The following is a 16,718-nucleotide window of genomic DNA, read 5'->3' on the forward strand; positions in this document are numbered from 1 at the left end:
TATAAAATGGCTCACCAGTTTGGTTAGGTAAGTCTAAAAAATGAACAAGCTTCATCATCAATTAAGAATATACTACAATACAATATACTCTTCCAAGCCATCTCACCCACATAAGTTACCCTAAACCCTAACCCTAAACTCTAACCCCACTGCTGATAAAGCTGACTCTAAACCCATCTGAAGTATATAGAACGTGGCCGGTCTTGCTACCACCTTTCCTATCCTGAAGTTGTACAGTAAGCAGGTTTTGCTCAAGTCTCAGATTTCCTCCCACAAACCAAACCAGTATGATTTAAAGAGTGGTCATTCCATTCAAACTGCACTGTTAGTGATAGATCAATCATTTAGCATGGGAAGGAGAAGAGTCCAAGCTTCACTTTCTTTCCACAGGGGTACCGCAAGGATCAGTGCTTGGTCCTCAAACCTTCTCAATATATGCCACCACCCCTGGTCTGATTATCTGCTCAATGTTTTTTGTTTACCACTGCTGTGATGCTAATACCCAGTTCTATCTGTCCATGCTGTCAGACCACCCCACTATGTTAGTGTGGATCTCAGCCTGGCTCACTGATACCTCAATATGGATGATGAAACGTCCCCTTCTGATCAGACTGAACTCCTTGTGATCCCAGCCAGTCCTTCTGTTTACTGTAATGCCATGCTGCCAGGGCTGCCAACACACACACTAAAAACTCTGCAAATGATTCAAAATGTGGCACCATATCTGGTCTTCAACTAGCCAAAAACAGCTTGTGTCACTCCACTTTTCATCACCCTAAACTGGCTCCTTCTTGCTGCTTCCAAGTTCAAGTCACTAATGCTTGCCTATAGAGTGGCCACTTGCACGGGAGCAATTTCAACTCATTTAATTTTAGGAAATCTCAATCCAAACTATTCTCCTATGTGCTCCCTATCACTTTGGACAAAAGTCTAATAAATACATGTAAATGTAAAATGTATGTACCATTACCTGACATAGAAATGCCTTGAATTGTGATGATGTGATTCAATACAATTTAAGACTCCTTATAGACCTGCAGACTTTCTGTACTAGTAGTTTCCTCTCCCATCAAATAGGTGAGGTGGATCCCTTTGTCTTAAAGAGATGATAATGTTGTAAATATTCCATTAGTCTGAGTTTCAGTGGTGAGTTTTACTGTTCCCCAATGGTTCTAAGTGCAGTGAATGAGATTTTTTCACCATGACTGGAATAAACTTTTAAAACACTGCCGTGTAGTTTACTCCATTTTGTCTTACTTTTGTAGCTAGCAGCCTGGTCAGGTAGATCTCAGAAACCATCTTGCTGCCTCGGTCGCCCTCCCTTTGGTCCGAGTGGTCGTGGTTCTTCACCAGATGCCACAATTTGGTTCCACTCTCCAGGTCAGGGGTGATCATGGGTGTTCGAGATCGTAGGCTATCTGGACTACTGGCTGTCCTCAGCATACTCTCTATAGCCACAAACACAAAACAGAATTATTTGGAAGAACTATGTCAGCTTTTGTTAGAAACAATGTGATTCAGTGAACAAAAAAAAGCTGATTTCCCTTATTAGAGCCCAATTTTGGAGTTAGAAAAACCAGCAAATATTGCAGCCTACTCTTCTCCTTCTCACAGGTTATACAGTAGATGTAAAAACATGTAGAATCTCATTACCTGACAGGTAAGTTAACTAATCGACCAATAATCACCCAAAACTCTGTAAATTTCCTACATTCTTCTCTCTCTTTTACAGACTGTGACTCACACTCCCTCTCCCCTTTTCCCCAGCATCTATGTCTACTTCATTATTCATGGCGTGAGTGTCAAAGTTGATTAGAGCAAAGCAAGGAGATGCATATCTACGACTTTTCCATTTAGTATGGAGAGGGGAAAAGCAACCAGGCAGGTGAAGTGCACATGGGGTGGAGAGTGAACTATCTCCTAACTAGCTGTTGCTCCTGGGGAAGAAGGCATATGGAATGAATAGAGGAGGTGGAGAGATAAAAGAGAGACTTGCTGATGCATGTTGCAATCCCCTTATGTTTGGTGAAAGGATGGAGAGGAGATGGCAGGAAAAGGGGGTGGGTGGGTGAAATGGACAGATAGACAAAGAAGGTCAGGAGAGAGAGGGGTGAAATGGAGAGTAATGGGATAGCACGGGATAGAAAAGTGAAAGAGGCTGAGTGAGGTGTTTAGTGCTGTTGTTGCTCTTGCCGGCGGGGTGCTGAGTGGGTTTGATTTCAAACCCATCACGGGCACTGGTGGCCAACATTTACTTGTGCTCATAAACACACACACACACACACACACACACACACACACACATCTACATGATCGCAATTAAACCATAAGGCAAATATGAACATGGAAAGACACATTTTATTTAGGGTGAGATGACTACAGAATCCGAGGTATTTGTTGTGAGAGTGGCTATAACCAATATTTATATTGCTTAAAGAGACAGGCGCTCCAACAGAGCGTCTCAGACAGAGGGTGAATACAGGTGCAGCAGCCATGGGCAGTATTAGAAAAACTAATGTTAACATGTTATAGCAGAAACACAAAATATGCATGCACGCACGCATGCACCACCACTTATAGAAGACCAGCACTTCTATATTTGATGACAGTAGTAGTATTAGTAGCAGAGGTCTCACTCTCCTGTTAATTTCAGGTAACACGATTGTTATCGGAATCTGCCCTCAATGTATAAAAACTCTGATAAAGAGGCATGTCTATGTTGTGGGTATCAGGTAGGCAAGGCATAACTGCAACATGATTCCAAAAGACTTTCTTACAGCCGACGAAGCTTGTGATGCATGTCATACCCTCCCTCTCTACCTATGTTTCCTCTCTATCTCTACAGTACAGTGACAAATAGAGGCAACAATGCTACCCCCAAATGTTATGTCTATTTGCATATTAACCACACACAAACAAGATTGTATACGATTTATATGGGTGCTTTTAGAGAAAATCCAGGTTGCTGTGAGTCTAGACCAGTCCTGAGCCGCGCATGCCTGAGGGTCACTACCCACTTTTGTTATCAGACAAGGGTCAAGTCTTTTACTGCAGAGTGATTTATCTTCTAAATAGTTTAATTCTCCAGAGAAGTAAACCCTATTGATGCCAGGCCTCTGTCTATCGCTGACTGCCAGGTGCACTCTCTTTCTCTCTCTCTCTCTCTCTCTCTCTCTTTCACTTTGTCAGCTGGGGATCGAGGTGTCTACTTTAATGTCATTCACGAGCTGTTTGGAAATAGCCGTGGAATAGCCTTGGCCTGGGAAGATAGCAATGGATAAAAAGGATTGCCATTCACAAAGAATGGCCACGATAAACAAGAGAAAGAGCGAATGAAAGAGTGTGTGTGTGTGTGTGTGTGTGTGTGTGTGTGTGTGTGTGTGTGTGTGTGTGTGTGTGTGTGTGTGTGTGTGTGTGTGTGTGTGTGTGTGAAGGGGGGCAGGCAGTTAGAGGGATGGGAATCATTGACAGAATGATTTAAATTGGGTCAATTCAAAAGGGGAATGGGAGTCGTACCGTATCTGCTGAGGCTCTTGGTGAAGGTGGAGGAGTTGGAGATGTTATAGGCAGAGTTCTGCTTTGGCACCAGGGCGATCACCGAGCCATCTGTTACCTGCACACCAAGACACACACCAAAATATTCACTGGGTAAATCCAACCCAGCTGTTGCTTGTGCTTGCTTTGTGTGCATGTCAGTGCTTGTGTACCTGATAGTGAGCCAGTGTGTTGAGGCGTTTCCAGTCATTGTCAATCTTAGTTGTGACATCTTCATCCTGCAGAATGATTCTGGCCATCCGGCCTTGACGCCATTCTTCAGGAAGAGGGAACAGAGGTTTAGAGCAAAGAACGCTACACAAGTACTCTGTAAGTACTCTGAGTGTGATTGTGTGTATGTTTCTTTTGGTCTTGCAGTGCGGTCAGATATCATTTTAGTTGTTTGTAAATGCTAATCGTGTTCCCTCACTTTTCATGAATTAAGTCTTGATCCCTGTGGGGGAAAAAAAACACCTTTGCTCAGGTTACTGAAGAAAATATCAGAAACGTGCACTGTGCACAACTTGCTTGGCTTGTGTTTTCTCTATTTGCAGCACATTTCTTTATGCTGCGTAGGGACTGTCAGTGTGTTTCCCACTTTACTTCTCCACTTTTTTGAGAAAGTAAATTATATGCAGTCACTTAAAGCTGCACATATCAATATTTTTTTTTTTTTATCGGCAAACGCACAAAGAGTTATCACCCTACTCTGCTGTTCCATTCAGCTCTACGGAGCGTTTTAGAATCTTTCAGCTCATTGTTTGGGTTTTAGGGCCCACTACTTCACTGTTTTGGATCACTCTCAACACTCCTGTCAACCCCGTTTACAGCGAATAAAGCTCTGAAAAAACCCACTGTACACTACCTGCCCAGCACCAAAAGGCACGCAGACAAAGGTAGCTACTAGATAGCTAACATGTGAAGCATTCAGCAGCTAAAAAGCCAGATATTTCCCTTGGAATTAGACGGAGACCAAAACAGAGCTAAAAGGAGAGTAAATATCGGATGTACAGTACATTCACCAGGTGGATACAAACACGACTCCAAATTAATGCTTATATTTCACCGTGTCTGCAGGATATGTAAATGAGCAAAGGAGGATAAAATGTGAATGTTCTGTTTACAGGTTGTTTGCGATGTCTCCACGCAGCCAACAAAATTAATTAATGCAGGCTTATTTCAAATATTAATTGATTCTGGTCCCAGTCTATAGTGTTTATTGCAGCTTCAGTTGTTTGCCCTTTTCTCAATAAATTAACATAATTCTGCCTTCTAGAACAAAACAAGCAAACAAACAAAAAAATCGCCAGACAATGTCAAGACAATGTCACGTTGACTTCAATAGGTAAGGAGTAGAGGCGAAGAGTTTTGAGTTGTAATTTGATTTTTAGGGGAGTTGTAGTGTACAGTGTGGAACTAAGTTTACAAGACACATCTACGGCATGGAGCGGTTCACATAAGCATGCCTCTGGACCGCCATCTTGGCCAGTAATTACATCTGTCTCATACAGTTAGAACATGCATGCACGTACAGTGTTGTGTTGTCTTACCCAGGTCCATATCAGAAGCCTTGGGCCTTTGTGAATAGGGGCTGCCCTTGTACACTGCATCGAGCAGCTTCTCTTTGACCTGAGTGATGGTGTCACAGTTCAGACACTTGACTGTCACCTCTTGGGCGTTCTCATTCTCTGGGTTTACACAGTGCAACGTCTGGTGGAAAAAAACAGGTGGAAACAAATGGAAATGAAAAACAGAGACAACAATTTAGGCTTTAGGCAGAGACACTGCAAGAACGTTGCCAACTAGTGAGATGTTTGGATGATTGGTTAGGTGCATTTGAATGCGCATGACAACATTTTCACACCTAGTTTGTTTGCAGCAGCTGTTTTTAAAACCTGGACATTTTCCTAGTCCGTTCAGTTTGTTCAGGGCTATAATAACTCAGCATTCGCACATGGCTGCAGACCAAAAACAACTGTAGCAGACAAGTAGGTTTGTCTGAATGTTTCCAATCCAAACCTGAAGTGCTTTGTTTGGAGAGAGAACGCTGGGCAATAGTTGGGCCGGTTAACGGCCAGATCACGTTCTCCCTCCCAACACAACTGATGCTGAAGCGCCATGTTTACCCTGGAAGGAATCCTTCCCCACAGTTGACTTTCTGACCAATTAAGCAACTGTTGGCCGCCACATTTCAGCTGCTGATTAGTTAAGAGCTTGCTTTAAAATTGTCATCGTCAATGACTTCATGACTGAAGCTTAACAACTCATCAAGTGATTCAGAGCAAAGCCTCAAGACACAATACGTTCACTGACCAGTGTTTTGTAGTCAATCTGTTGCCTGATGAGTTTATCCTCACTGAGGGAGTAGCGGGCTTCTCCTGTGATGGCGTCTATGGGTCCCTTCTCCATCTGCTGCTTGATGGCACAGTAAAGCATGAACAGAGGCTCCCCGGCACACTCCTGGTGAGGGAGCAGACAGATAAGAGAGGAGTTGCCAGCAGTTCAACCAAAGACTGATTTTCGTTTCCCAGATTCTTTCATTTGAATAACTGTTAGAGGCCTAAAGGGGGAACGGTGTCCAGTAGTTCATGACAAAAAGCAAAAATTAGAGAAAATCCTAAAAAAATAATGCAATGTTGCACTGGTATTTATTTCCTTTGTTATCCCATGATTCATCTCACAATCCCTAAGAGAGGTTAAAATACAGTGTAGCCATCCAGTTAGTAACACAGTGATTCAACTCAAAGCCAGTTGATGAAAGCATTTATATGTGCTTTGCTGACAGCTCTGGGGGATATCTAAGGATGTTGCAAATTAGTGTCAGGGGCGCAAGATTTCTCAATTTAGTGTGGAATTTGGAAGCAGATGTAAATGCTGTAAGCCCAGCCGCAGTTCATCTGATGTGCAAAGAGTGTCGTTAAATAAGGGCTAATAACGGGCTGTTTTGACGTAAGTGGAGCGTGTCTGGAAAGTAATGAAGAGCAGAGAATAAAAGTGTTTTCTGCTGCTGAACTTGGAATATTGGTTGAAGAAAAACTTTTTTGCAGGCATATATTTATCCCACAAGAGGAAGGCTGTATGTGAGAATTTTTTTTTTATAAATAGCAATCAAAAAGATCAATGACTAAATGATTTCAAGTCAAATAATATACATGTAACAGCCTACTTAAAGCATTACTGGCTGCTTCAATCACACTGCACTTTGCTTGAGCAGCTGTGAAATATTGAAAGCGAGGAAAATCCGTGCAAAATATTTGGCATGTTTCTCAGCAAGTTTCTCTCTCACTCACTGTTTTAACCTGGCTATAGTCTCTCACCCTCCTTATGTGTCAGTAAAACAGTGCTGCAGATTTTACACCTCCTTTTCCCAGATTACATTTCAGACGCAACCTTCTCTGCCACAGTTTCCGGTGATGAATCAGGTGCTGCATCTTTTTGTATTAATTTCCATTCCCTCCTCCCATATTGTGTGCCTCTGAACAGGAACGTCTTAAAATACATGTTTCCTGAGACCAAACATGCACTCTTTAGCTGTGCTCTTGCATTTTACAGGCACAAAACCGGTCCTTTCTTAAAAGACGACAAATGCAATTTGACTGTTTAGCGCCTAAAGAAGGGCCACGAATCCTCACTAAATATACCCATCTGTGTATAAAGGCAGCAATGTTCCACTTAGTCAAACTAGCTATAAGTAATGGAATTCATAACATGCTTTATGTGAGATGTGTGTAAAATTTAGTTTGACATGCATGGTGACAAGATCCTACTTTCTCTCTTGGCGTGCAAAAACAAAACCACAGAGCAGTAGTTCACTAATGGTCCAAAAAGTAAGCAGGTTTCTATTCCAATCAGACACAACACCTGCAAATGGAGACTAATGATTAATATGAGTTAATGCAGTTATAGATTGGATTATTTAAAGTGTCAATATTATGCTTTTTGGCTTTTTCCCTTTCCTTTATGGTGTTAAATATCTTTTCTGTGCATGTTATAGGTTTACAAAGTGAAAAAATCCAAAGTCCACCCCAAAGGGACTTACCATCTCCAACAGAAAACACTGTTCACAAACTGCTCCAAACAGCTCTGTTGTAGTCCAGCCTTTACTTCAGAGACAAACGTGCGTCACTTTGTAACACACGTTATAATGCTCGCCTAGCTGCTAGCATGGCACGTCCTCATACTCTGCTTCTGGCTGGCTAGTAGTCCTTACCTAGCTACTGCACATGTGCGACTGCCAACAAAGATGGAACAGAAGTGAGATGTCTCACTCTGTAGCTAAAACAGAGACCTGAACACAGGGTGAAAAGAGGAGCTGCAGCAATGTGTAGTACAACAAAAATATGGTGTTTTTTGAAAAGTAAACCATGTAAACCTATTCTGGTACAATCTCTAAATATAATTATGAACCTGAAAATGAGCATAATATGAGACACTTTAAGTCTTTGAAAAGTGCTGATTGAAATAACATAATTTAAAGGTCCAACCTGTAGGAATTTCTCCCATCTAGCGTTGAGATCACATATCGCACTCATCTCTCTCGCACCACGCAGTTCAAAGTACGTATTACAGCTACGGTAGCCTTCACGCTTCAAAAAGCCGATCTCTTGCCCTTTTCAATATCCTTTTTCTTTTTCTGGGCGAAGAAGAAGACTCCTGTTCCTGAAATTTGGATTTTGAATATGTGTAGTCCTCCATGTTTCCTTCTTCAAACTTGCCGGGCCCGGGAAGCTACGATTCTCATTAGCAGCATTAGCAGCACCTGTGAGTTTATCATGTGACAGCGAAAACGCAAAAGGCGGAGCAGTATGTCCGGTATGTCCCTTACCGGCTAACGTATTTCAAGATGGTGCATGAATATGGAGTGTCTACCCCAGTTCATGCGAATGCAAATGTAAAATTTCAAGCCAATAGGAGTACTTGGAATTGATGGTGGTGGTAAATATTCATGAAAAAGGACAAGTTTGTGAACGGGCAACACAGATTTTGATAATGAACAACTAAACATGTTACACACTGGACCTTTAAAGTTCTCTATCCTGCTTATCTTTTACTCATGGTTGGGTATTTTCTGATCCATCTCCTGACCATTCCCAAAATCCACCCACATCGCTATAACATTTTTCATTATCTTCTTTCTCTCTCTCTCTCTCTCTCTCTCTCTCTCTCAGCAGTATTAGCATGAAACTATCGTGTTATCAGGTTATCAGGTTAAGCGACAGGTCAAACAACTTGCTGATATTATTATCAGATCCTAAAAGGCAGATATGGAAATTTCCAGGCTGACCCTGGGAGTCAGAATCCAGCCTGTAAGATGCAGATGGAAAGCGGTATAAAAAAATGGTTTTTGAATATGTACAGTCCAAAAAGGAATTTTTGTACAGCGATGGTATTTTAGTCTAAGCATCTTGTGATTCTCCCTTAAGTGATCTTGGTCTCTGACTTAAAGCAGGGTTATATAAATCTTTTCAGTTCTCTCCCATTGTCTACATTACAGAGCATCCCACTCCCCGCTCCATCAAAGACACTTGCCAATCAATAGTGTCATTAGTCATCACTTGGCTTCAAGGAAAACACTCCCGACTGAAGCAGCAGCAGTTTAGAGAGGAGTGAGAGGACACATCACTAATACTCATCCTGACAAGAGTTTAATGATTGACCGTGCAGTGCTCAGGGAGATACTTCAGACTGGGTATGTGTGTGTGTGTGTGTGTGTGTGTTGGAAATGCACGAGGTCCAGAAGAGAACTGGGGAAAGTACTAATGTATCTGTCGCACCTTCAAGCACTTTCGCTTTTTCTTTCTAACACACACACAAATCCTTCCTTTTTCTGGTCTTTTTTCCCCCCTTTCTCTCCCTGTAATACACCGATCCTTAACCCCTTACTGTTGTTACATTTTACTTCTCTATTTCTTAATCTCTCTCTTTCACATTTGCAAATTCTATATTCTCATGTTCTTCATGTACAATAGCTTTACTTTTAATTCCGTATATGTTGCAATTGCATAGGATGTATATGATGCTAAACTACTGGTTTTAATGAGCTAAAACAGGTTAAGCCAGTAAATTATACACTGATTCCAAAGAATTCATGAAACGCTCTTAGCTAGTCGTTACTTTTTTTTCATGTCAATTACAATGTACAATGTACAATGGCTATAATTAAGATTACAATAATAACAATCAAACTCACAGATAATTATCATTCAACTTTTTACATTACATTATTACATTACATGTCATTTAGCTGACGCTTTTATCCAAAGTGACTTACAGTTGCTACATTTGTCAGAGGCCGCACGCCTCTGGAGCAACTATGGGTTAAGTGTCTTGCTCAGGGACACATTGGTTGATGTATCACAGTGGGAATTGAACCCAGATCTCCCACACCAAAGGCATGTGTTATATAGTGATGGTGCAACATGGTTGCCGTTTCCCTCAGCTCTATGGGGCTTTGTAGCATCCTTCAGAACACTTTGGAACTCCAGCCCGCAACTATACTGTTTTTGGCTACATGCTCTTAAAACCGACTGTGTGTGACTTGCCCTCCTCCAGTTGGCAGACGGACAAAGTTAGTGACCGGCTGGTGAACACAGTGAAGGTTAGCAGCTAAAGAGACAGACATTCCCTCCAGGAGTTGGATTACATAAGCAACTGTTTGCTAACAAGTTCACTGTATCAACTTAAAAGGTGATAATGTCAGTATTGTGCTCTGTACTTGTTTCTGTGGCCTCCAAATGGCCCAAAAAAAAAAAAGTATCCCTAAAAGTATTGATATTAAACAATCTGAAAAGAGACAAATCACTGTTTGGTTAGCCACCAACCAGGGACTTTTGCAACCTATGACAAAGATATTTGGTATCTATGGAAACTTCGGTGTCTCAGTCTCTACATTTCAAAATAAAGATAATTGCTGTTGTAATATGCTACTATTTCTCTTTTTTTCTGTCTATCCACTCTGTTTATCCCTCTACCTCCTTCATTTCTTCCACTCATTTCACCATTTGAACAGCACTGAGCAACAACAGGTCCGGCTACTTACAAAATAATGTTCCCAATGTCTAAATGACAAAAACACACACAGCTTAACTGATGTTGGGTTTTTTGTTATTCTTTTTAGTTTTTCTACTTCCTATTCTACTACATTATTTTTTCAATCATTATTACTATTATTTTTGGGCATTTTAGGCCTTTATTTGTACAGCATGAAGGGGGGAGAGAGAGGGGGAATGACATGCAGCAAGGAGATGCAGGTCGGAGTTGAACCCGCCGCGTCGAGGAGTCAACTTCTATATATGGGTGCGCGCTCTACCAGGTGAGCTAACCAGGATCCCTTTTCTATCATTTTTATTTATTTACACCCTTACATTACTTGAATCCCCCCCCCCCCCCTTCTCATTTATATCTCCTACCTTACACTACTCTAACTTTTACCCTTTATCTCTTACCTCCTTCCTGTCTCTCCTCCGCTTCCTTTCCATTTTTTACTCCTAATTGTCATGTCCCCCTCTATTCTTCTTCCCACCTCTAACCCCTTCCTCTCCTCCTCTCCCACCAACCATTCCCCTCTCTCGTCCCTTCCTCATTCTGCCGCTTAACAAGAAACTCGTTAGCATCTGGGCCAATTAGGTGGGCAGCTGCTAACGAGACAGAGCGAGCACACAACCACGCCGTTATGATTCCGCTTCGGCTTTCGCCTCCCTCGCTCGGCCGCTGCATGCTTGTCTACAATATTTGCCTTCACTCCATATAGTGGCTTCATTAAAGCTCCCTAATTGCATGCTGACATTTACACTTCAGGGATATAATGATGTCTCTCGCTGTACAGAGAGAGCAGTCGGCTCAGATTCATCGCTAACTATCACTGGAAATCAGCAATGCACAGGGACATTGTGGGAGTATTGTTTTTTTTAAAGAAATCGAAAAGTTAACTGGTTTTAAGTAACAATTTAGGTGCATTTTGAGCACAAAATACATGCATTCACTATGAGCAAGCTATCTATACAATATATAATCAGAATGAAAGAATGACATCCAATTTAATGCCATCTTCCACAGTTTTCCCCTAAAAATACTCAACTCTCTACATGTTTGGCTGACTATGTGACCATGATATCATATTGCACTCAGAATGTGATTAGAATTAAAACGGCATGTAATGACAACTTTACAATTTGTAACTACTGAGAGCGCAGACTTCCACCGAGGCCAAATGCCCTATCTCAAAATATTAACGGAAGTGAAAAATAATTTTTGTGTATTCGCCTTGAGATTGGAATCTGCTCCCAGCAATGTAATGACTTATTCCCTGGCCCATGCTACACCCTTCCACCAAGTTCCTTGGAAATCGGGCCTGTAGTTTTTTCCGTAACCCTGCTAACAGACCAACCAACAAACAAACCGAACCGTAAACATAACCTCCCGGCGGAGGTAATTATAGTTTGGAGAGGAGAGGAGAGGAGAACAACTGAGAAGAGTGAGCAAAACACCAGAAAATATTTTCTGACTTTGGCTTTCTTTAAAGCAGGCTCTGTAACTGTATGGACAGGCAGAGGGGACGGGGGACGGCTAGGATGGGAGAAAAGAGGGAGCGTGTGAGGACAGTGGGAGCCCCATCGCACCCCCTGGTGAGGCAAATGACCTTAAGGCAGAGAGGAGACTGACAGAGGAACGATGGCAACAGAAACTACACAGATGAAAGAGAGATCAGAGGGAGAGAAGATGTGAGCTAAAAGAACGTCATGAAGATCAGCGAGGGGGATGTGTCGGCTGCAAGGGTGAAATTCTGAGAGTGGAGAGGATCTGTGGACTAAAAGAAGCATAATAAAACAACGGAGGAGAGAAGAAATGCGTGGTGCTGGGAGGCTTTGATGATCTACTGTTTGTACACGCCGCTGAACACAAGCGGCTAAAAAGGGAAAACCCTTTTAATAACCACGGTGAGATTAAATTTGTAACTGGGAAATAATATAAGCCATAGGGTGTTTAATGAAACCCTGTAACATATTTAAAAACACTGCACAATATAAATCCACTTTAGATGACTATTATCAGTGTTTGAAAGAATAAACAGATTGGAGGATAAGGATGTTACAGGCTCATGTCTTGTTGTTTGGCTTACCTTGAGGAACTTATACAAGAGGAATGTGAACCAGTTGGTCAGCATCTTCTCAGCGACAGACTCCGTTCTGAAAAACACAAGACAATTTGAAAAGGGGCGTTAAAGTTACAAGACAAGAATGGGGCGGTTGGGTTTAGGAAAAGAAGAACGGGACGGTTGGGTTTAGGAAACGTGACATGCGGGACACGATCCCCGGTCTCCTGGGTGAAAGTCCTGTGTTGTTTGACCCACCCACCACCCCAACTAACCTCCCTATGCGTATTTTCTGTTATGGGTCAGTTTCTGTTTTCCCTGTCCTGCCTGTTTTCCTCTTCCCTTTCCCCCTGTGTTTGTTTTCACCTGCTGTTGCGAGAGGTAGTCTCAAGAGGATCTAGGTCAAGGGGCGTTGCCACTCTCTCCTGCTCTGTTCCAGCTCAGCGCAGCACATTCCACTAATCAACCAGCAGTTATCAACCCGGGCTGTTCACCTCTTCAGCGCCAGTTCGTTACAACCATACTAGTGGTAACTTGGCTCAGTAATTTCCGACTAGAGATTCCACTCCTAGTTTTCCTGCATTTTCACTCTGAGTTTGTTTTCTTGCTTATGGTCCAGTTAACGTTTGTCTCCTCTGTTCAGATCCCGTTCTGAACCTGCTACCTACCTGCTGCTCCCCTGCTGTGTCCTGCTTGCCTGCTGCTTGCTCTCATGCTGCTTCATACTACTCGCTACCATAGTCGCTCTTAGTGCTACGTCATCATCAAACACGCGCTCTACAAACACGCTGAAGGGTGCTTTTTTTTGTCGCTTCAGGAACTTATTTGGCGATAGATAGTGACTTAACAGACATTTATTTGGTCTAAGTGTGGTCATGAGCTGTGAGCAGTGGCATTTGATGGATTTTCACAGCCCTCAAGATGTAAAAGTATCAAGTTTTTTTGTTTTTGTTTTTACAGAAAAACTCTCCCAACTCCAGGTTAAACCCAAGTAAATATTCATTCATAATTAATTTATTATTGGAGCGTTCATGTTCAGCTGACCTGCTGTGCACTTTACATTTCCTAACCCACGTGGCGGTTCACACGGTTTTCATTATTATCAGAGGAAACAACTAGAACTTACCACGTATTAAAGACACGGTTTCCATACCATAATGTGTGTTTTCTTCAAACCTCAAAAAAGAGTCTTAGACAGTGGTGTAGTCTAATGTATTGTAGTGGGTATATTGTAGTGTATATACAGTATATATTGGCCAGAATCTGCCTTTGAGGGGTGGCATATCATAGTGGGGGGTCTGAGTGTCCTCCCCCAGGGAAGTTTTGAGCATCAACGACTTCATTTCCATTTTATATACCCTTTTATGCACCAATCCACGGTGGAAATACCTTTATTTAGCCTATGTGAAGAAAAACACAGATGATGATTCAAAATATATCAAAAATATAATGGAAATAATTTTTTTGCGTGTCATTGGACATTTTTAAGTGGGTATGTGCAGTGGTGGCTTGTCAATAGAGGGCGCTATTATTTTATCCAATCTGATTGGTTCTCGACACCTGTCATTCAACTTTACGCTACTCGCGCAGGCGATACCGTCACTCCGCCAAAACCTTGCAAGCTGAGAAATCACACAGTGACCCACATCACTTTCATAGAGAAAATGGCAGCAGTTAAACCAAATTCTGTCATTGATTTACAAAAAAAACTCTCACAAGACGTTCGCTGGAAGAAAAAAAAGAGGATAAAAGATTTCGGAGCGGACCAACCCGATTTACAAATCCAGCAGCAGGCTGAGGCCAGTGACCGAGGGCGAAGCTACACCGGAGCTACAAATGGAGTTGGCTGGCTGGATGTGATGTTAGCAATGCCTTTTTTTTTTGCTTTCCCTGTCTTTTATTTCAAAGTGTCAGCGCTGAGGTTTTGTGGACAACAAGAGTCAGAAGAAACGTCTCTCTGAAAAATGCAAATGTCATGAAAGTAGTCGCAGACATCTTGATAATAGCATGAAGCTAAAGTTTTTTGGCAGAGTTAGCATTGTTGAACAACTAGATGAAGGGTACAGGATTGGCATTAGAAGGCACAACGAAGAGGTGACAAAGAATCGACACATACTGTCCAGGATAATAGACCGTGTGACATTTTGTGGAGCCGAAAAAAACAACGTGCAGGAAAGATTTTTTGAGTTCATCCCTCTGCAGTCAGCTACAGCTGAGTCCGTTGCTACTGCACTAAAAGAGCGTCATGCTACTATCCTTCCTGAGGATCAGAAAAGTAAGCTCATCTGCCAGGCATATGATGGAGCCAGCATGATGAGGGTTGCTAGCCACTTCAGGTGTTCAGCGGAAAATACAAGATGTGTACCCAAATGCCCACTACATCCACTGCTACGCACATCAGCTCAACCTGATAATGTAACAGGCCACCTCTCACGTATCCAAGGTGAGAATTTTTGTTTCTAACATTGGTAGATTTGCCAGCTTTTTTTCCAAGTCACCCAAGCGGACATGTTTTCTGGATAAAGTGGTTGCCCATAGACTGCCAAGATCCAGCAACGGCTCAATACTGTTTTTGAGGACAGATGGGATCTCATTTGCTGTTTTGAGAGCATACAAGACTCAGGTGACTTTGACCCCAATACTGTTAGGTATGTCTGAAGGAAAGGAGAGCTAAATGTATGTAAGTAGTTAACATGCTTTTTGGTAGTGGGTGGGAGGATATAGTTAAAAACAAAACTCAGTCAGTCACTATCTTCTTATGTTTGTAACTTGAATCTTGTATCATATTGTCTGCTCTTCTTAAATACAAAATACATAGTTGTTTAAATAAAGTAGTGCTGGTTGTTTTGCCCAGTTTCAAAGCACTGCTTTGTATTTATTTATGGAAATCCTGGAGATGTCTTAGTGGGTATACTGCATATACCTGCGTATCACGTAGACTACACCACCGGTCTTAGAACAATAGAGGTTTCACCTACAAACAATGCATGCTGGGAAGTATTCTGTTATGCTAATCCTCTTTCCTAATTTGATGAGTTCAGTAAACGGTATGGTCATTCAACCCATTTTAAGTAAAACAACTTCCAGTTAGAACAACTCTTGTTCATATGTTTATATGTCTACATGTTTAGTTCTGAAGGTAAATTAACTAACTAACATTTAATAAAACTTAAATATATTTACATTGGGTTAAATATAAAAGATTGGTTGATTCCACTAAATTCTTGTTTGGTGTTTGACAGCGTAGTCTAAATTTTCTTCCACGTCTCTCCACATCTTCCTCACCTCCTTAACAGCAGCTTGGGATGGTTTTTGCTCTCCAGGTTTCTGTCTATCAGGTCGGACAGCAGCTGTTTCAGGACTCCGGTGGCATACTCCATCTCCCCCTGCAGGGCCGTCATGATCAGTGATGCCACATTGCCTCGGTCCCGCATTGAGAATGACCTGGAAATACATTGCAACATGCACAGTAAAATTCAATATTAATATTTAAAGAATGCCTTTTCAAGCTTTTGTTGAGTCACATCGGAAGCAGTTCCTCAAAATACATATGTAACCTCATAACAGCCCGCTTAAATACTAATGCACATTTATTCCTAACCAAATGGGGTCTAATTCCGTTTTGCCATGAGCCATTTAGCTAAGTGCTTTAAGGTAAAGCACTTTTTTTCAGGCAATTTGGGCATTTATAGGACAGCTGAAGACATGAAAGGTGCGAGAGAGAGAGAGGGAATGACATGCAGCAAAGGGCTGCAGGTCAGAGTTGAACCACGACCGCTGCATCGAGGAGTAAACCTTTACATATGGGCGCTCGCTTTACCAGGTGAGCTACCCAGGTGCCCGCTTTAAGGTAATTTTAAAGCTGCTAAAAATGTTTTCATTCAACTTGCCTTTGCTGTTCTAATCAAAAGCACAGCACGGCTTTTCATATTTTATCATATTTGTAAAATTAAAAAGGTGATGAAAGCACACTTTCCAAAGACCAATAATCCTTTTTTTCCCCAAGAAATTTTGCTTTAAGATTATTTGTTGGCCTTTTTATGCATTTGTATAAGACAGTGCAGATACACAGGATAAAGAGGGGATGCCATGC

General features: G+C 41.8%; 1 protein-coding gene across 1 annotated transcript in view; it reads right to left on the bottom strand.

Annotated features, from left to right (window-relative positions):
* LOC144520564 (plexin-A1-like) overlaps positions 1–16,718 on the bottom strand; it is a 301,950-nt gene that overhangs the window by 14,463 nt on the left and 270,769 nt on the right. Inside the window, exons 23-29 of the mRNA XM_078254352.1 lie at positions 15,911–16,069; positions 12,653–12,719; positions 5,848–5,994; positions 5,085–5,244; positions 3,708–3,811; positions 3,517–3,613; positions 1,258–1,448 (exon numbers count right to left, since the gene is read on the bottom strand). Coding sequence (XP_078110478.1) covers positions 1,258–1,448; positions 3,517–3,613; positions 3,708–3,811; positions 5,085–5,244; positions 5,848–5,994; positions 12,653–12,719; positions 15,911–16,069 — 925 coding nt within the window. The remainder of the gene's footprint in view (positions 1–1,257; positions 1,449–3,516; positions 3,614–3,707; positions 3,812–5,084; positions 5,245–5,847; positions 5,995–12,652; positions 12,720–15,910; positions 16,070–16,718) is intronic.

Source organism: Sander vitreus, chromosome 7, assembly GCF_031162955.1.
Source record: "Sander vitreus isolate 19-12246 chromosome 7, sanVit1, whole genome shotgun sequence".
NCBI lineage: Eukaryota > Metazoa > Chordata > Actinopteri > Perciformes > Percidae > Sander > Sander vitreus.